The following is a 19,875-nucleotide window of genomic DNA, read 5'->3' as shown; positions in this document are numbered from 1 at the left end:
AGCATCGCCACCCCTCACGGAGAAGAACAGCCACACTGCTTGGAACAACTGTGTTACATGGCTTGTGGTCTTAAAGGTCAAAAGCTCTGACCTTTTGGGGAACTACGCTCAATACCTTGTAATAACCTGCAAAGGAAGAGAACGTAAAGATACACGTACTCATACATACGCGTAACTGAATCCCTTTGATGTGCATCTGAAACCAACATGACGTTATAAATCGACTTCAATACAAACTTAAAACAGCAACTGCAGGAAGAGCTTTGGCCTTCCCTTCTGGCTGAGTCATGCGTCCCCACACTCTTATTTTGGAGTCCAAGCCCCCAGCACCTCAGAATGGCTTTAGGGTCCTCACAGAGGTGACCAAGTCAGGATGAGGTCGTCAGGGTGGGCCCTGACCGGACATGCCCCGTAAAGGTGACATTTGGACATCGAGACCCACAGAGGACGCGTGTGGGGTGGAAGCAGATGGGGGTGCTTCCACTGGCCGAGGGTCTCCAGAGGCCATTGGGGGGCACACACAGACCTCCTCGCAGCTGCAGAGGGTCCAGCCGGCTCAGACTCCCCATCCAGATGGGGAGACAGGAGGCCCTGCCATCTGAGCCCTGCTGTGGTCTGTGGTGTCTGTTACGATGGTCCCCAGAAACTAGGACACCGGTGGCGTGAAAACAGACACACACACACACACACACACACGACAGAGAAAGGAGACGCGAGCTCACACCCAGGGCAGGCGCTCACACCCAGGCGCAGGCGCTCACACCCAGGGCCGGCGCTCACACCCAGGGCAGGCCCGCACACACGGGCACGAACTGACTTGCACGTGCATCTGAGCTCTGTGTGCGGGGCGTCTGGCCCCGGACGAGCCGCCCTCTGCGCCCCGGGTTCCCGTCGGCAATGGGGGGAATGGGGCACCGTCCTCGCCGGGCCGGGCCGAGCTCCCTGCCGCCCACAGCATTCACACCCAGCTCTACACCCGTGACGGCCGCTTGGTCAGCCCAGGCCCGGTGCCCGGTGCCCGGTCCCCTGGCCTCTGTCTGAAAGTAAGCCCCTCCCATGAGAGGGAAGCGAGGAGAGGCCACAGGGCCGCCCCTGGCACGGTGCAGGCGGGCAGTGCCCCCGGGCACAGACACGGCCAGCGTCCTGCGGCTCCTCTCCTGCCTCGCCCGGACATGATGCCGCCCCTCTCTCCCACGTGGAAGCTCTGGGACCCTCCTGAGCTGTCTGCAGTCAGGACGGGCCCCTGCCCAGGACATCTGGAGACGACCCACACCTGCCCACACACCCCAGGTCCTGAGCATGGCCCACAGGGGCCCCTGACCCCTGGGCTGCCCGATGTGGCTCGCAGGCATGCCCTTCCTGGCCTCCTCGCCCAGGCCCCCGCCGGCACGTCAGGGGCGTCACAGAAGCCTGGGGCGGGCTCCATGTCTGAGGGCCCAGCCAGCATGTCCCTGAAGCCCACGCCTCAGGGGCCGCCCTCCCACCGTCTCTGGGGGCCCCTGACTCCCCGCAGCCTCCGTGTCTCCCCAGGGGCACCGCTGCATTGTCCAGGCTCCAAACAAGACGTCTCTTCAGGCTGGACCTTGCTGCCCTCTCCTGCTCAGACCCCCACGTTGGAGCGCGAGCTCCCCTTGCCAGGGCTTGCCAGGGTTCCTGGCCCCTGCCCCGAGTTTCAGCCCTGAGAGTCACGCATGGGCTGGACATCTGCTCAGGGATGCTCTGCTCCACCCGTAGCCACCTGGGGCCTGGGAGGTCCCCAAACCCCGCCTCCCCCCAGGCCCTCCTCTTCCTCCCCCAGAGGCTCTGCACGCCAGGACTCCCCGCTGGTCACACCCCACTGGTCACCCCCACAACCCCAAGCTGTGCCTCCGGCCTGGCCACCTGACCTCCTGCCTGCCAGTCCCCTTCCTGTGTCACACCTCCTGTGGCCCCGGGCGCGTCTGCCCCGCAGTCCCCAGTCACAGCCCTGGAAGGCAGGACCGCGTGGCCCCCATGTCAGCCCCGGAGCAGCCCCACTGGGCGCCGTGGGCAGGACTGCGTGGCCCCGTGTCAGCCTCAAAGCAGGCCTGCTGGGCGCCGTGGGCAGGACTGCGTGGCCCCATGTCAGCCCTGGAGCAGCCCCGCTGGGCACCGTGGGCAGGACCATGTGGCCCCGTGTCAGCCCCGGAGCAGGCCAGCTCAGAGTTGCGGTGGGCTCTGCCCTCGGTGGGGACACGGCAGGTCTGAGCTTAGGGACACCGGACTGTGGACCCTCCAATGTCGTATTTTCCAAGCCGAGTTGAAGGCATCCAAACAAGGAGAAAGAGCGCCCCGAAGGCGAGAACATGCAGCTCACGAGAGAGCACACAAGGCGGCTTAAAACAGCCTGGATTTCAGCGGTTATGTAAGCACCCAGGCTCACTCGAGCGGCCAGACACAGTTGGCCACTGGCAGCAAAGTGTGGCCGTCCAGGCTGGAGCGCCAGAGCCTGCAGGGGTCCCCTCACGGGCTCCGGCCCAGGGCTCTCCTCGTGGGCTCTGGCCCAGGGGTCCCAGCAGATGCCGGGTGGTCTCTCCCCTAACCCACCTTGGATGAAGCATAGCCTGGCAGGGCTGGCAGTCCAGATAGGTGTACGGCGGGGGATGGCGCCAGTGTGCCAGCTCTGCCCACCCCCTGCGGAGCCAGGGAGGAGATGGACCCGAAAGCTGGCTCGGGGTGGGGCGGGAACAGGGGCCCCGGGAGCAGCAAGGTGGGGCCTGCAGTGTCCCCGCCCCCGTGGCCTCATCCGGCGCCCTGCCCAGGTCCGGCACCTGGTCACAGGGTCAGCCGCCTGCAGCCTGCTTGTCTACAGGGTTCTTGCTTCCCCGTGGATCCGCAGCACCGCCCACCACGCCAGGCACACATCAGCGTCTCAATAAATGTGCTGAACACATAAACAGGACTTCTGGCATTACTACAATCAGTAAATTCTTGTAAGAAAAAGCACTGGAGTTGATCGAGAATTTTTGACAATTTTGCTGGAAAATGTTCTCTTCTGGGGTTTCCAGAGCAATACTGGGTAACTGTAAGGCTTACAGAAACAAACCTACATTTTTAATGCTGTCAGAATCGGTGCAAAAATCAGTTATGATTCTCACAAAACAAAGTTTTAAAGATGCACGAGCTCTCTTCGGAAGTTCACCTGATTATCAGCTCGCTGAAGAAGACCATGTTCCCATTCGGCCGCAGGAGAGCGCAACCGACAGCTGGTCTGCCCTGTGCCATCCTGCTGGCTCGCTGGGGACCTCAGGGACTGTTATTAAAAGTGATTTGTCTGTTTCTTAGCAAACAATCCTGCCTTTGATCAGCCTTGCTAACTGACCTGGAGTGGCTGATTAGCTGGAGAGGTATTTACAAGGCTCTTGTCGCGCCGAGGGCCCGGGATGGGTTGTCGGCCACACGAAGATGGACAAGGCTGGCCCTGACCTCGAGGGACCGCGGTGTGCAGAGAGGGAGGGTGCCCCGCCGGGAGGGGAGGCCAGGCCGGGCCTGAGCGAGAGCTGCTCTGGGGGGGCGCTGGGGGCTGCGGAGGGCGCAGTGGGAGCCACCCCGCCCCCGGGGGAGGGCACCCCAGGGGCAGGGAACAGCACGGACCTGAGGTCTGGAGGCACATCCCCCCGAGAAGCAGCTGACTGACGCCCGTGCATACCAGTGCCCGTCCGAGACGCACACCGGTGAGACAGACGCACGCAGGAGACCTAGGCGATCGCTAGACCTGAAAACGTGGGTCTAACCGTGTAACCTCTCAAAACAGCAGCACAGTCGACGAGACCCGCTCTCATCCAGCCCGGGACTACCTTGCTGATTCCGGAATCGTCTAGGAAGTCCTGTCACCTGACCCACTGGCTCTTACAGTTTAGTCCTTCATCTGGCCGGGCAGGCGACACCCATGTGCAAACCCACATTAAAACTTAAAGCGGTGAAAGGGACACACTGGCGATCGGCTGGTGGTGCACAGTCCCGTGAGCTGCTGGGGACTCAAAGGCACGGGAGAGCTGACGGTGACGTCTACACACGACTGTACTCTTCTGAAACCTCCCGAGTTTAGACCAGTTTCAGGTACACGACAATGTGGAGGGTGTGTGGCCGGCGCGGGGAGGGAGGTGGGGAGGGAGACGATGTGTCAGGAGGACGAGGCTGGGCTGGCACCGGGACAGGTGAGCACCAGGACCTCCAGTGGTGAGCCTCGGAGCGGGGCCCGAGCACTGGGAGGAGGAGCCGGATCTTCCGCCCCCTGACCCCAGCACAGCAGCCTCAAAGGGGCCAGCGCAGGACGCAGAACAAGGGCCTGGGGGCGGGTCACCCATGGGGTCGGGAGAGCGCAGAGTTGCAGCCCGGACCCCAGCGCAGGCGCTCCGGGCCGCTCTGCCGCAGACAAGCACACTTTCCTTCCTGTCTGCAGGGAGAAGCGCTCCCCACCTCTCTACCCAGCTTGAGCGGGGGTGGAAGCCAGCGCCAAAAATAAGAGCGGGCTCTCTGCTGGCTGCACCGCCCTCTCCAGCTATCCCATGGCTAAAAACCGCCCCGCGCTGCAGGCAGTGGTTCTTCTGCCCTGAAGGGCAGCCATGGTCTGCAGACTGGAGGCCTCCAGTGGCCACGAGGGTCACCAAGGATGACGGCTGATAACCTGACTCGGTCACGAGACTAAAGAAGAAACAGCCCGTTTGGAAGGAGAAAACAACACAGGAAAAGCTAGTCAACATAACCCCACACCCGCAGCCTGAAGGTCCCTGTGACACACTCGTCACCCTCGAGAACGGCCACCCCGTAGGTCACTCAGGCGCTCACACGCTCAGCGTCAGACACAAACCGAAAGTGACATTGTTTTCAAGGTATAACACAGCCCCTGAGAGCTAACCCACGTGAGTAGTTGCACACAACAGGTGCACAGAAGTACACGCACACACACACACGCACACACTTGTACACGTATGCACAATGCGCACAACATGCGCGTGCACGCGTGTGCACATGCACACACACACGTGCCTGAGCAGCTCGAGGAGCCCAGGGAGGTGTGCGCTGGCCCTGCCCAGGCCCCAGCTGGAGTCCACCTCGGCCTTGGGCCCCACCGTGTATGCAGCCCCAGCCAGGACCCAAAGCGCCACTGGGCAGGAAAGGCCATGTCCCCTGCCTGGAGAAGGCGTGGAGGTCGCTGGCCCGGCAACGACACCGACACTTACCGCTATTCTCAGGATGGACGCCTTGACCGAGGTCCATCTGTCCTGCCTGCGGTCTATGACCAGGATGAACCCGATGCCAGCGTCCTGCAGGCTGAAACGAGAGGGCGTGGTCAGCACGCACCCGGAGGTCTGGCCGTGGCTGCAGCACGTCTCCGGGAAGAGCTCGGGGTGAATGGCCGCCCCTGAGACCCTCACATCGCTGCTGCTCCACCCAGCACCGCGGCCAGGGCAGGACGGAGCCGCCTGCGGCGCTGCCCCGAGCTCGCCGGGCACCTCCTTCACAGGGCTCGCTCTGACCGCGGTGGACAGACCAGCGCCGTGTTACTTCCCGCCCTGACACCACCCAGCTCGCAGTGCAGAGAGGCGGGCCAGGCCCCTCCGTCCCAGAGCCCAGCTACTCCACCCGGAGCCCAGCAGCTTCCCTCCACGTGGACGCGCCAGTGAGCCCGTCACAGGGAGCCTGCGCCCGGGCGTTACGTCAGCCCCAGCATCTGGTCCCCCCGGCTCATCCACGGTCTACAATCACCGTCTAGGCTGATGGCACGGCTGCAGCTTGGGGAGAGCCCCCTGCGGCGCCCGGCAGTGCGCAAGCATCCGATGGAGATGGGAGAGGAGAGGCGGCTTCTCGCAGGGGCAGCATCCGTGAGAAAGATGCTGAGGCAGGGAACGACAGCCCATCCCGCTCAGCCTGACGCGCCTGAGTCACTGCCGACCCGGAGGCGATTCTGCGGGACGACCCGCCCCCAGCCCTGCCAGCCGGCGTGGGCAGCAGCGCCCGCCAGCCAATCCCGCGAAGGACTGAGAGCGCAGGCCTAGGCTCCAACTGGAGCGCTGATTGCCAAGTCTCTGCACATACCCGGGAGCCACAGCCGTGCTTAAATAAAACCCAGAAATACATGGAATACATATAAATTATGTGGCCGTGGCGGTACTCTGCCTGCTGCAAACCTTATGTAACACGATGAGAGCTGAAACAGCCCAAACCTCCCTGATCTCAGAGCAGGGACAGAGACACAGTCACACCTGTGTGGGTATGCACACCTGTGCCTGCACACCTGTGTGGGACCGTGCACTCCCATACAGGAGCAGGCACTCCTGTGTGGGACCGTGCACTCCCGTGCAGGAGCAGGCGCTCCTGTGAGGGTACATGCGCTCCCATACAGGAGCAGGCACTCCTGTGTGGGACCGTGCACTCCCGTACAGGAGCAGGCGCTCCTGCGAGGGTACATGCACTCCCGTGCAGGAGCAGGCGTTCCTGTGTAGGTGCGTGCACGCCTGTGCAGGAGCAGGCGTTCCTGTGTAGGTGCGTGCACGCCTGTGCAGGAGCAGGCGCTCCTGTGTAGGTGCGTGCATGCCTGTGCAGGTGTGCACACCTGTGTGGGTTAGGGTCTTCTGCTGAGACTGCCCACCCCCAGTGGCCCCTCTCCTCTGGGGGGACAAGTCACAGGCTGCGCCCTGACGACCAGCACTTCTGCACAGCCTGTGTCTGCAGCGCCCGCCTCTGACCAGCTGCCCCGTGGCCCCACTCCTCCTGGGTCCGCAATGTCTCCTCTGCGGCCCCTGTGCCGACGGCCTGTTCCTTTTAGAAACAGGCAGGGCGGGCGGCCTGGCCACGGGCTGGGGGCCACGGCCCGAGGCCTCCACTCTACCTCCTGCCTCACTCGCACGTCCCAGCTGCCCCCCACCGCCCAGTCCCTTGGGTCTTTAACTCGCTCTGTGCGTTTGAACGCCAGACGGTAGACTCCGTGACATCAGAGCCTCCTGCTGCGCCCACAACGCACATGCCAGCATCATGACCAGCACTGACAACAGAGGCAGCGGAGAGGCGAAGGCGCCTTTGAAAACAGCCGCTTCAGGGGAATGTAAGGAACCTACCGGATTCACGAACACGTGCCCTGGAGGGCAGGTTTTAGGCCAGCAGGTGTGGAGCAGGCAGCTCAACTTCCTGGTTTAGGAAACACACAGACCCGAGCTCTGTGGTCACCTGGCCACTGCCCAGCAGGGGCTGGTGGGGCAGCCTGAGGGACGGGCCCCTCCCACCCATGGGCCCTGCACCAAAGCTTAGACTGTGCCTCTGTCAACCCTCGTAATGACCCAGAGACAGCCAGAGCCACGGACGGAGGCTCAGACAGACAAGTCATTTGCCCAGTCATGCAGCTGGTGAGCACAGACGGGACGCCCATGGGCTGGCTCCCCGTCCAGACAGCATCCGCCGTGCAGGGCAGAGCAGCCCCTCCGTCCCGCCCACCTGGGACTGTGTCAGGCCAGGCAGGGTCCTTCCTTTCAGGGGGCCTGGCCCCAGAAGCAGACGGCAAAGAGGCCCCACCCCAGGACCTGGCTCGACGCCACGAGTGGGTTCTCCCAGCCCAGTCTCGTCTCCACCATGGCTCCACCGCCAGACGCAGCAGGAGGAGCCTCATGTGAGGACCCGGGGCCCCCCCGCGGCCCCTTCCACCCCTAGGACTAGAGCCCTAGAGCCAGGCTGCGTGGCCTGCCCTGCCCCCAGGAGCCCGGGCCCAGCCCCCGGGGCCCATCCACCACCCTGTGCCCACAGAAGGGCCTGTCTATGACCTCACGCGCCCAGGAGAGAGGGTGGGCGGCCCATGCTTGGTCACTGAAAAGGCAGGTCCCCCGGGGTCCCTGTGCTCCAGGCCTGGGGCGGACTGCGCTGAAGGCAGCAGACGAGGAAACTGGAGCAAATAACCCGGAAGCTGCAGCCACGTGGACGAGCCCCCGGACCCAGGCACACGCGGGCGTGCACACACACAGACGTAACCCGCAGCCTCCTGACGGCCGCTCGGAGGGGCCGCCGAGTGAGGCTGATGAGTCGCTTTTGGCCCAAACAGTCCAACAGGCAGAGCGGTCTCGCAGGCTCTGGTTCCGGGAGCCACGCGTGCCCGGGGGTCCCCTCTAGCACCCCAGGCCTGCTAACTCCTCGGGGGACCCGGGCACGGCCAGCTGCGCTCAGACCTCCCGCTCGCGGCTGAGCAGCCCAAGGGCGGCCTTGAGACCAGGCCTGAGGTCCCCGCATCTCCCTGCCCAGCTCCAGGCCCTGTTCACATACCTGACACATCACAGAGCAGGGTCGGGCGGAGACTCGGAGACTCTGGGCCCAGCCCGGCCTCACCCCCGCCCACAGGGCTCCCGGCAGGCCTCGACCCGGGGGAGGGTCAGTGTTCCTGGGGCCACGTGGACATGGGCCCGCTCAGCCTGGCGCTGGGGCGGGGAAGCAAGCCCAGCAGTGTGGCTGGGGGGCCTAGTGGGCCCTTGTGGGAGGGGATGGCAGGAGATGCGGGCAGGCTGGCATCTGTCTCAGATCAGGCCTGGCAGGTGCAGACAGGAGTCAAGGAAGTGGGTCCCCAGGGCCTGTGGGAGGGAAGCTCTGGCCTCCCAGAGGGGCCCTGGATGAGCAGATGGGTCCTGGGGACTGGGCCAGCCAGGGGGCGGGGGTGGGCGGGGAGGGGATGGGTGAGCCAGGCCGGGGATTGGGGTGATGGGGAGAGGATGGGGAGGAGATGGGGCCAGGCGGGGCGGGGGCTGGGGCGGGTGAGACACAGTCCGACTCGCAGGCCCCCCTGCCCCAACCACACTGCTTTGCCCGTCTCTCTCTCTCTCTCCATCCCACCCTTGGACAGGGTCTGGGAGGCTGCGAACGTCACAGAGACGTGGCTGGGCCCTGTACTGGGCCTGGGTTCGCCCGCCGGGTCTGGGCGCGGGGCCGTGGGGTAGGGCCACAGCGCTCAGGCCCAGCCCTGGTTCTGGCCGCCTCTCCTCCGTCCTCCCAACTCAAAGCTGCCCCGTTAAGCACCACTCGTGCAGCAGGCTCTTCCTGCTGGTCAGCTTGTCAGAGCTCGACGGCAAGAAAAGCCTCGGACCTTTCACAAAGCTCCCCATGCGATGACAGCACCGCACCCACCCTCAGGCTCTGCAGCCGTCAGGGTCAGACGCGCACCGGGCACAGCAGGATGGGGCAGGCGTCCCGGGCGCACAAACTGCCGCGACCCCCCACGGCCCAGCGGGTGCTCAGCTGTGTCCAACTCTGCGAGCCCAAGGACTGCAGCCCGCCAGGCTCCCCGGTCCATGGGCGTCTCCAGGCTAGAATACTGGGGTGGGTGGCCATTTCCTGCTCCAGGGGATCTTCCCAGCCCAGGGATCAAACCCAGGTCTCCTACACTGCAGGCAGATTCTTTACTATCTGAGCCACGAGGTGGGGGAGAAATCCCAGCAAGCACATGCTGCTGCTGCTGCTGCTAAGTCGCTTCAGTCATGTCTGACTCTGCGCGACCCCACAGACGGCAGCCCACCAGGCTCCCCGGTCCCTGGGATTCTCCAGGCGAGAACATTGGAGTGGGTTGCCATTTCCTTCTCCAATGCATGAAAGTGAAAAGTGAAAGTGAAGTCGCTCAGTAGGGTCTGACTCTTTGCGACCCCATGGACTGCAGCCTACCAGGCTCCTCCATCCATGGATTTTCCAGGTAAGAGTACTGGAGTGGGGTGCCATTGCCTTCTCCGCCACCAAGCACATAGATTCCAAAAATACATTAAACACACACACTCTGGGCCACCTCTTTGTAACCGGAGTGACTGCTCCCGTGAGGGCATAAGCCTGGCGCCCCTCTGGAAGCCAGACTCCCGTGAGGACCCTCCGGGATCCGTGTTACCTGTTTTGTGTGAGGCTCCAGGTCGGGGCTGGCCCGTCCGCCCATGCCCTCCGAGTGGGTCCTGGGCCCAGCCGCGGTCCTCGCTGGAGCTGCTCAGGCACCTCCCTCCTCCTGGAGCTGAAACCCCAGCCGAGGCAGCCTCTGGGTGCATAGCCCCACTGTGTGCACAGGGTGCTCGGTCAGCCTGGGCTCCCCAGGGAGGGGCTCCCCACGCCCCTCACACAGCACAGAGCGAGCCCCCTCCTCCCGGGCGGGTCTCGTCCTCCTCCCACAGGTGAAGGGCAGGGTCGGCCGCCCTGAGCTGGACACCAGCACGTCACAGCTGCGTATCCCCCGGGGAGGGACAGCCCACACTTGCACTGCACAATACGGCAGCCCCGGCCCCTGGGAACTGAAGGACGGCCAGCCTGGGCCGGGAGCTGAACTTTTATGTTATTTAACTTTAATTTTTCAAGTTAAATGACACTGGACAGCAGTGACAGAAAAAAGATGACAAGACAGAAAGCAGGCTGAGACGGGTGGCCCCTGGCTCCCCAGGAGAACGAGATCGGGAAGACGGAGAGACAGCCCGTGGGGAGAGGCTGCCCCGTGGGGAGGGGACCCTGAGCTTCAGACACACGGGCCAACGGGCTGGGGCCGGCCACAGGTGGCAGTGAGAATGGTCTTCACTTGCTTCTTTCGTGAGCCCGAGGGCCTGAGGGCGGCTACAGCAGAGCTCCCCACCCGCCTGACGGGGAGCAAGGCCGCTCTGATGGCAGGAAGCTGAGGGTGGCCCCAGCTGGGGCTCAGTGCCCGGTCCATCCACACCAGAGGCAGCTGCAGAAGGACAGGCAGGGCGCCCACCACAGGCCATCGACAGCAAGGGGCTGGGACAGCACGCGTGTGCAGTCTGGTTTCAGGAGATGTGCACAGGGACGCAGCCAGACGCTCCCTGTGGTTTCCTGTGGGGAGGGTGAGAGCTACTGCCAGTCCACAGATGTCTGGGGTGTTCGGGACGCGTTCACATGTTTTCTGTCTTTATGTGCAAAAATCAACCGAAAATTCACGTGGACGTCACAGCCACAGCAAGAAGTGAGGTGCTGCCAGGGGCTGAAGGCCAGCTGATCTACAGCTTAGTGAGCTTGATGGGGCAGCCCAGCGGCCACATGGGGTGGGGAGCAGCCTGGCTGCAGGACTCTGCATGAGGCGTGGCCCGAACACAGGGCTGGAGCTTAAGAACAGCACTTAAACCCTGCTCCTTCCACAAGCGCCCTGCATTTCTGTCATGCAGCCCACACAAACTGCGTGTGGGGACATGTGTGCATGTGTGTGGTCTGCATGCTCGTGTGTGGTGTGTGCGCACAGGTGTGCAGTATACACTCACTCCTATGCATGTATGAGCATACGTGTGTGTGGTGTGTGATGCATGCCTGTGTGTGCATGTGTGTGTGGTGAGTGCACACACACCTGTGTGTACCTGTGGTGAGTACACACACACACGTACCTATGTGTGCACATGTGCGGTGAGCACATGTTCCCCAGTGTGTACACACATTTGGTGCGTGCATGCACCCCTGTACCTGTGTGTACACACATGTGTGAGCGTGTGTACACCTGTATCTGTGCACGTGTGGTGAGCATACATATGCCTGTGTGTACACACGTGGGGTGTGCATGCACCCCTGTACCAGTGTGTACACACATGTGGTGAGCACACTCATGCCTGTGTGGCGGTGACCTGTGTGCGTGAACATCTCCTTGGAGTGGCCCACCACGAAAACCACCTGGGTGAGGCTCCTCTGTCTCCAGCAGTGGGGTGATCTGAGCCGGGTCCACAGAAAGTCCACATCCTTATCGGCCTCAAGTCATCTGGGACCCAGGCCTGTGGTTCCCAGGCTAGGGAGGGGCAGCAGGTGTGCAGGAAGGTGACCCTTAGATGTTATCTTCCAAACATGGCGGGCAGGTATTGGGGGCCCCCAGGGATCCTGCAGGGCAGCTAAGTGGGTCCTTCAGAGAAAAGCCAGAAACCTGCCATCTCAGTGTTGGCAACACTGTGACCCTGCATGTGAGTGTGCATGTGTATTCCTGTGTGCATCTGCACGGGTGTGCACCTGTGCCCACAGGGAGGCCTCCGGTGACCACCTTCACTGGGAGGGGGTCAGCTTTTGCCGCAAGGAGGGAGGGAGGGGGGAGGGGCGTTTTCCAGGAGACCAGGAACAGGCTTCCTGTTCTCGTGTGTCTGCAGCGTCCAGGCGAGGCCTGTCCGGCAGCCAAGAGCTTCAGAATGACCCGCGACCGTGAACCAGACACAGCGGCCTGAGCTGGCTATGCCGTCCCTGTGTGAGATGACAGAGAGCTAAGAGCAGGGGAGAAAGGTTTCAGAGGACCAAGGGAAGCTTGTTTGGTGAGCGTGGAGTCAGCGTCTGGGAAGCCGGGGGCTCGTCCACTGGACCTGCGTGGACTGTAGAGCCCGTCTAGTTGCAGATCGCCCCCGGCCTGCCTGGAGTCGGTGCCGCCTGGGGTTTCTAAAGGCGCCCCGCCCTGTCCCCGGCCTCCGGACTCCCTAGTTTAGGAGACTCGGGACCGCAGTACCGGCTGCGGCCACCAGGTGGCAGCCCGCCACACGCCGGGTCCCACACGTGCGGGCAGCGCCCCTTCCCTGCTTTACCCACCGAGTGTCTCCCCACCTTTAAAGGTGCACCGACCCTTCCAGAAATGCAGCTGCGTGTGAGCTGATGGGCGGCAGCACTTCGGCTTCCCTCACTCAGGGCCGATCCCCACCACGCCCCAGGAATCGCCCGACAGCACTGGGGGGTCGGGTGGGGGGCAGGGCTCGGCGTGCGGGCCCCCCAGAGCCCCGCCTGCTGGACGGCCTGTCGGGCAGCCCCTCCCCCGCTGGCCCTTCACGCAACTGAAGAAAGACCAGTCGGTCCCAACGTGGGGTTTCACTCCGGGTGGAAGGGCAACGGGTCCACCGGATCCCCGCTACACCCTGCACCCGGAAGAGGAGACCGCGAACAGAACATGCGTGACCATCACGATACACACTTCCGCCTAGAGGCGGAGCCGCGGGCCTGCGCCGCACGCACGTCCACACACCACGGCCCCGCAGGCGCACAGGCACACACTCCTCAGCTTCAGCGGGAAGCGTGTGCCGTGCTGGCAGGGACCCCGCGGACAACCCTGGAGGTCGCCCCGCTGGGGTGAGAACCCCTTAAAAGGGGGAGAGATAAAGGTACCAGTCCCCCTGAAGGGGCGGCAGGGGTGCGGGGGTGAGGGACGGGGCGGGGGGCCTGACCCCCAGGCCTAAGCTGATTTCACTCCGTGAACGAGGCCTGTCTGTACAGCAAACACTCACCGAGGAGCCGCTGTCTGATCTGCGCGCGGGCGCGGGGCAGACACAGACTAACACCGAGCCCCGGCGAACGGGGACAGCCCAGGTGAGCCCGCGAAGCTGGGCCACCAGTGGACTGGGGCCTGGGGGTGGGGGGCATAATGGAAAGCCCCCCAGAGGAGGGGGCCTGCACTCGAGAAGGAGCCACCCGGGCCGAGGGAGCGAGAGCAAGGGCCCCGAGGCCAGGAGGCCTGAGGGTCAGCAGCACCAGTGGGGGTGGTGACCCAAGGAGGGGAGACCAAGAGGGTGGGAGGTCGGCCTGCTGTGCCCAGAAAAGGCTCACCTCTGCCCTGCCAGAAAGAAAAGGACCTCTGCCCTTTCCACGCGTGGGAGTGACCTGAAACAGATTCCCGCACCGGCAGGGAAGGTCGCCCCAGAGAATCATCTTAAGGGGGCAGTGGGAGACCACAGAAGCCCCCATGGCCCCTGGCTCAGCCAGCGCGGAGAGGTCACTGCAGATGGCTGCCCGCTGGGCGTGTGGTCCAGGGCTTACCACTGCCTTGGCTGGGGCTGGGGAGCCAGAGACGGTTTGTGGCCACTTCCGGCCTCAGGACTCCGGCCGCACGTCCCTGCACGGGGGCGCGAGGGGGACAGCCAGGGGATGGGGTGGCAACGCAGCGGCCAGGGCTCTCCAACCCTGGGAGGAGCACACAGCTCACCCGCCTTTGCAGACACCTGCTGTCTCTGACTCCCCCGCCTACGGCCCAGGGAGGAGTGGGCGCTTGGCTGGCTCCATGCAGGGACCTAACACAGGTGTGGGTGATGTCTCCACCGGGGGCAGGTGGCACCGCTCTCGGCTCCCAGGTGAAGGGCTGAGAACAGGGACTCAGACCCTCCGTAGGCAGCATCTACATGGACCTTACTGTGCTGTGAGCTCCACTGCCCAACCTGGGACGGACCTGGGGTTCACAGGCAATGGTGGGGGGCAAGCCACAGGGAACGAGGGTCACAGGGGAGCACAGGAGTGGCGTCACAGTGGGCCGAGGGCCACGCCCCTCCTGGACATGGAGCATCCACCCCGGAGACATCACGGAGGGGAGCTTGCTGAGCTGGCCAGAAGCCCGCCCTCTGGAGGACCAGCAAGACCACTTGGGGCCCACGGTTAGCAGCCCACAGTCAGCCGTCTCCCTGTTAAAATCCTGGGCTTCCTGAAACCAGTGTAGCTGCCCTTCCTCTTACTGGCCTGTCCACGGTGTCCCATCCCCAGGGCCGGGTGGCTTTTCCATGTCCCCCTGCTGGGAAGCCAAGAGCCAGACCTACCATCCTGGGTCCCCACCCCAAACACCCCTCGGTGCCACTCCACACGGGCAGCTCCACCTCCTGCCCTCTCGAGACCCTTGAACCCACTCAAGCAACGTCCCCCTGAGGTCCAGGGCCCTCGTCCATGGGACAGGAGCAACAACTGCCTTCCTGGCTGGAAATCCAGGGGTGACGGTAAACAAGACGCAGGATCACCAGCCTCCATGAAGTCCCTCACGGCTTGCCCGAGGGCCCTAAGGAAGACTGGTCACTCCCAGGACAGTGGCTGGACCACCCACCTCAGCTCGGCTGCTCGGAGCCTGGCCCTGCAAGTCGGGTCCACAGAAAGAGGGAACGGTGACCACAGATCCCCACCCCACCCTGTGGTGCCATCTAGGTCTTTCTCCCAAGTGACCCTCACCACCGACGGCCTGTGGAAGGGCTTTTCCATCCTAACACCCCACCCATGCTGCATGGTGAGGGGCCAGTGCTGACTGGGTCCTGGCAGTCACACCTGCTGTTCTGCTGGCCTCCTAGATTAGACCATCTCATCGCTCTGTGACCCGGAACCTGGCCAAGGGGGCATGCTGACCGCAACCTCGAGGCGAGCCGGCCCTGCACTCACCTCCCCCTTGGGCACTTCGAAAAAGAGAAGCATCAGCCACCAGGCCATTCCCTGTGGCCCAGCGGGTTGGCCGGAGCAGGAGGTCCACACCTCACCCGTCCAAGGAGGGCACCCGGGCACCGCTGCATCCACCCTGGCCCCCTGGCCGTGGAGGAGTCTCTGCACCCCTCGAATGAGGAATCAGGGCCCTCACGCACCTGGGGATGCTGGTGAGGTAGGTCATGACATTCTGGAAGTCCTGGTCTGGGACGTCTCCGAAGGCCGGGTAGTCGGGAAAGGTGATGACCGGGCTGCCGTCCTGGCCCCGCCCGCCTGCGGAGAGCGCAGGGCAGCAGTCGGCACCCCTAGGGCCGCAGGGGCGGATGGCCCTAGATCCCACCGCGGGGATCTGGGGCAGAGCCCCAGCGCTCCTGCACCCCGCCCAGCGCCCCGCTCCCGGAGCCCGGCCTCGCGGGATCATAGAGCCCCGGCACCCCTCCACACGCGCCCCGCCCCCGCCCCGCCCCCGCCCCGCCCCTGCCCCATAGCCCCCGCCCCACCCACGCCCCCTGCGCCCCCCCGACCACGCTCCTGAGCCCCGCCCCCTGCACCCAGCTCCGCCCGCCCACCACACCCAGTCCCGCCCATGAGCCCCGCCCCTGCACCCAGCCCCGCCCACGCCCCTTTAGCCCCGCCCCGCTCTTAGCTCCGCCCATGCCCCTGCACCCGGCCCACGCCCCTGAGCCCCGCCCCTGCACCACGCCCCGCGCCCTGCCCACTACATCCAGCCGCGCCCCGCCCCGCCCCGCCTGGCCTCGGCACTCACCTGACAGGTAAGCGAAGCGCTTCTGCAGCTGGTCCCGGATGTCGGCGGCACAGAGCGGGCTGATGTCGTGGTGCATGATCTCATCTGCGGGAGGACAGAGCAGACGGACATGCAGTCACCGGGGACCGCCCCCCGCGCCTCGGCTGGGTCAGCCCCACCGCGGACACCAAGGGGACCAGCGCTCGCGGCCCGGCAAGGGGGCTCCGCTTTCCTGTACAGAAACCCTTGTTCCTCAGCACACAGAGAGCTGTGCGCGGAGTGAGTCATCAAGGCAATGGCACCCCACTCCAGTACTCCTGCTTGGAAAATCCCGTGGATGGAGGAGCCTGGTAGGCTGCAGTCCATGGGGTCGCTGAGGGTCCGACACGACTGAGCGACTTCACTTTCACTTTTAACTTTCATGCATTGGAGAAGGAAATGGCAACCCACTCCAGTGTTCTTGCCTGGAGAATCTCAGGGACGGGGGAGCCTGGTGGGCTGCCGTCTGTGGGGTCACACGGAGTCGGGCACGACTGAAGTGACTTAGCAGCAGCAGTGTGTCAGAGGCACACAGAGAGGCGCAGGGATGGACACAGAGGGAGGAAGAGAGGGACAGGCAGGCAGAAGGGAGGCCGGGGGTGCAGAGCAGGGGCCGGGGCTTAGGACGGCCCCGGGACAGCTGCTCAGGGAGTAGGCCGCTTTGGTCTGCAAGCACACAGCCATGTCCTGGAAGTGGCCTAGGCCATCCCCAGGGCCCTCACCTGCTGTCTACACAATGACTCACTGGTCAGAATGGAAACCTGGCCACCACAGTGGGTCCAGACACACACCTGGCACCTCACCCCTGCCAGACACTGACCCTGAGCAGGGCTCCGAGCCCGTCCACAGCCTGAAGCCGACGCCCGCAAGTCCTAGACCAGGGCCAGCAGCGACCCAGTCACAGCCTGGAGGCATCGGCCAGAAACAAAGGATTAGCAAGACTCCTGGGAACGCAGACACGGACAGGGGTGTGTGAGGTGCTGGGGCGTCGGCAGGCGGCCACAGAGCCAGGGTTCTGGGCCCACAGGACCTGCATCTTAGCGCTTCCTGGCTGGTACCACATGGCTGACATCCCGTGTTTGGTGTCTGAATGCCTGGGTGTCCTGGAGATTTCTCTACAGACACTCACGACTCACGCTGGTCACTGGCAAATGGCTTAAATCAGTTCTTCTATACCCGGATTAAGATACAGGCCCCTCACAGGCTGGAGATTTGGGCCACTGAGACCTTGGAGAGAGCTCAGTGGAGGTAGCGAAACACCCTCCGCCCTCCGCGTGGCCACGCCTCCATCCTGCAGACAGGCACGCGGGAGCAGGTGGTGTGTTAGACGCACGGCGAGTCCCAGAACCTGGCTGTTGTCTGCGGACCTGCTGCCCCCACCCGGGGCCGCCCTGTGATTCTGCCTGGTGCAGACGAGGAGGGGGTGGGCCACGCCCCTGGCCCGCTGGGCCAACAGAGCGGGCGGCACTCCAGGTCTGGGACTGAGCGGGGTTCACGCCCATCACACTCGGGGCCGGGGCTCTGGCAGTCGGCCCAGGGCAGCTTGGGGCAGTGCAGCCTCCCTGTGCACGGAAACCTCTCAGCTCTGCTGCTTTTGTGGGAGAAAAACAGCTGGAAACGATTGTGCCAAGAGAACGTGAGATGTATCTAATTCCAGATGCGGTGGAGCACGGCCGTTACACTGCATTTGTTTGGAACACACGTCGGGTGTGACAGACACGCAGCTGCGAGGAGGCTGGGAGGCCAGGTTTCACACTGCCCACACTGTCGAGCACGGACCCTGGGCTCCTCGAGGCCGGCTTCTGCTGCCCAGGACAGGCGTGTCACAGAGACCTTCCCCTGGGCAGCAGTTCAGGTTTCAAAGCAGAGTGGCCTGCACGCTCCATTCAGACGAACAGACATGACTCCTCCATGTTCGGTGGCCACTGGCTGCCCAGCAGAAAGCAGAGAATCCCCGAGCAGTTTCCAGCCACCTCGAGGCCCGCGGTGTGTGTCACGTGGCCCCCCGTGGACGGCGGGTGCTGGGGGGAGATACTCACTTCTTTATCCTGCACTCGAGGCGCCACGGCTGGTTGAGAAGGAAGTGAGCTGCCGCCTGCCCCTTCTGTGGTCTGGGACGGGAAGTGGGGTCGCCCCGCCCACTAGCTCAGGGTCAGGGTCAGGGTCAGGGGACGCCCGGCTCCTCCACAGATCCCCTCTGTGTGTGCACAGTGCCTCACAGTTAACCACTGAGCCCAGCCTTCCTGTGGCCCAGACGTGCACGGAGACTCCAGGCTGTGACCTGTCACAGGGCCGTTTGAGCGGGAGGGGTGCAGGGGGGAGGTCGGGAGGGGCTGGGCGCCTGGCGGGGGGAGGGGGTGCTCAGGGCCCCGGGACACAGAGCCTGCTGCCCGGTCAGGGGCCAGTGGGAATGGCCCCTCGCTGAGCTCACGGCTCAGCCCTCTGGAGACCCAGCTCAGCTGTACACAAGGACAAAGGGGAAGGACCCCCCGCCCCGCCCCTCGCTGGAAGCTCTGCCCACAGAGCCGTCCCCTGAGTCCTGGTTGGTCTGGGCAGCATCAGAGAGGCGGTGGGGGGGTGGGGGGGCCACCCTTTCATCTTTACGCTGCTTCATCTTAACACAATCAGACTCCGGCAGCAAACTTCCTTCCTCTGGCAAATTGACTCCCGGACTCTCTCTTTAGGACGAGAATTTCATAACACATCATGGGCGGCCTCTGGCCCGTCCTGTCCGCAGGAAGGGCCTCTGAGTAGCTCTGTTTGCCACCCCACCTCGGGCAGGGAGCACACACAGGGGCAGGGCTGGCGGGACACAGGTGGACCCTGGTAACCCTGGAAACCCACCCCAGGTGGTGGTGGTCAGGTCAAAGGGGCCCACAGACCCAGCAGGAGCCTGGCGTTCAGCTTCGGGGGCTGGCTCCTGCCTCGCGGGAGACTTGGACCTCACCGCGAGGAGAGAGGAGGCTGAGCAGGGCTCCTGAGAAGGGGTCTGCAGCTGGCGAGAGGCCCTGGGCTGCGAAGTTCACTAAGTCCATCATGAGCTAATTCCCTTCCTTGTTTACATCTGGTTGAACGTCCACACCCAAGGCTTCCGTTTGTTTTCTATCAAAATACACCCGTGATGCCCTTTCAGAGTCCAAGGTGGAGAGTCCGTGGGGGCTTCCACCCGCTCACTCAGGTGGGAGTCCCAGCTCAGGACCCCTCCCCCCCCCCCCCCCCCCGGAATGCAGGGAGCAGTGTGCCTGGGGCTTCGAGCAGCTCCAGCCTGGCCCTAGGCCAGGGTGGGCCAGGTCAGCTCCCCAAGTGTCCGGTCCGGCAGGAGAGACGTCTCCGTGGCGTGCGGTCTGGTCTATGGCTCTGGGGTTAACCCTCCAGGATGCTGGAGACCTACATTCACCGGGGCTGAGTCTGCTCTCACAGCCCACCCGGGGTATTTTTAAGGAGTTATTTGTCACTGGATTAGGTACATACAGTTCCCATCATGTACGATGCATCGTTAGCTCAGGGCACCAACAGTCTCCAGATTCCTGATCTCAGAAAGTGAATCCTCACGTACTTTAAAATAAAAGGCCCCATGTGAGAAGGTGCTCGACCACACTCGTCCTCAGGGAAGGGCAAGCACAGCACGTGCAGGTTTGAAACCGAAGGGCAGGGACCAACGAGGACCGAGCGTCAGCGCCCCGAGCGACTGGGAAGCAGGCCACGGGCCCTGAAGACGTGTGTGTGGCTGAGGAGCTGGCGAGGTGTCGGGCGAGCTGAGTGTCCACGCCGCCGCCCACGGGAAGGAGGGATGCAGCGGAGCCTTGCAGGGCCGGGGGCCTGCCGGCCACACCTCAGGGAGACACGCATCTCTGGATGAAGCAGCACATCCAGGACTGAACTTATTCTCACGGATAGCGGGGTCAATGGAGGCCACGGAGAGGCTTTGGGAGCTCCAACCACCCGGTGCCGGG

The 19,875-nt window shown here is 64.0% G+C and overlaps 1 protein-coding gene and 1 long non-coding RNA gene across 21 annotated transcripts in view; one reads left to right on the top strand and one right to left on the bottom strand.

The window, feature by feature from the left end:
- Nucleotides 1-19,875, bottom strand: part of MCF2L (MCF.2 cell line derived transforming sequence like) — a 92,190-nt gene that overhangs the window by 25,015 nt on the left and 47,300 nt on the right. For 19 of the 20 annotated variants that reach the window (XR_003513868.1, XM_027557997.1, XM_027557996.1 and 16 more), the window contains 3 exons: nt 15,905-15,988; nt 15,297-15,411; nt 5,202-5,292 (listed from right to left, as the gene is read on the bottom strand). Coding sequence is in view for 19 of the 20 variants with exons in the window: in XM_027557997.1 (XP_027413798.1) it covers nt 5,202-5,292; nt 15,297-15,411; nt 15,905-15,988 (290 nt within the window). In the remaining variant the exon portion in view is untranslated. Of the gene's footprint in view, nt 1-5,201; nt 5,293-5,727; nt 5,834-15,296; nt 15,412-15,904; nt 15,989-19,875 lie in introns of those variants that run through there. The other variant, XM_027558008.1, reaches the window with a different exon arrangement.
- Nucleotides 16,372-19,052, top strand: LOC113902585. Its single transcript, XR_003513871.1, has 2 exons — nt 16,372-16,890; nt 17,580-19,052. It is a non-coding gene; the product is annotated as an uncharacterized LOC113902585 (long non-coding RNA).

The sequence above is a fragment of the Bos indicus x Bos taurus genome, chromosome 12 (assembly GCF_003369695.1).
Source record: "Bos indicus x Bos taurus breed Angus x Brahman F1 hybrid chromosome 12, Bos_hybrid_MaternalHap_v2.0, whole genome shotgun sequence".
Classification (NCBI taxonomy): Eukaryota; Metazoa; Chordata; class Mammalia; order Artiodactyla; family Bovidae; genus Bos; species Bos indicus x Bos taurus.
Note: the sequence above shows the minus strand (reverse complement) of the source record. Positions and strands in the feature narration are given on the sequence as shown.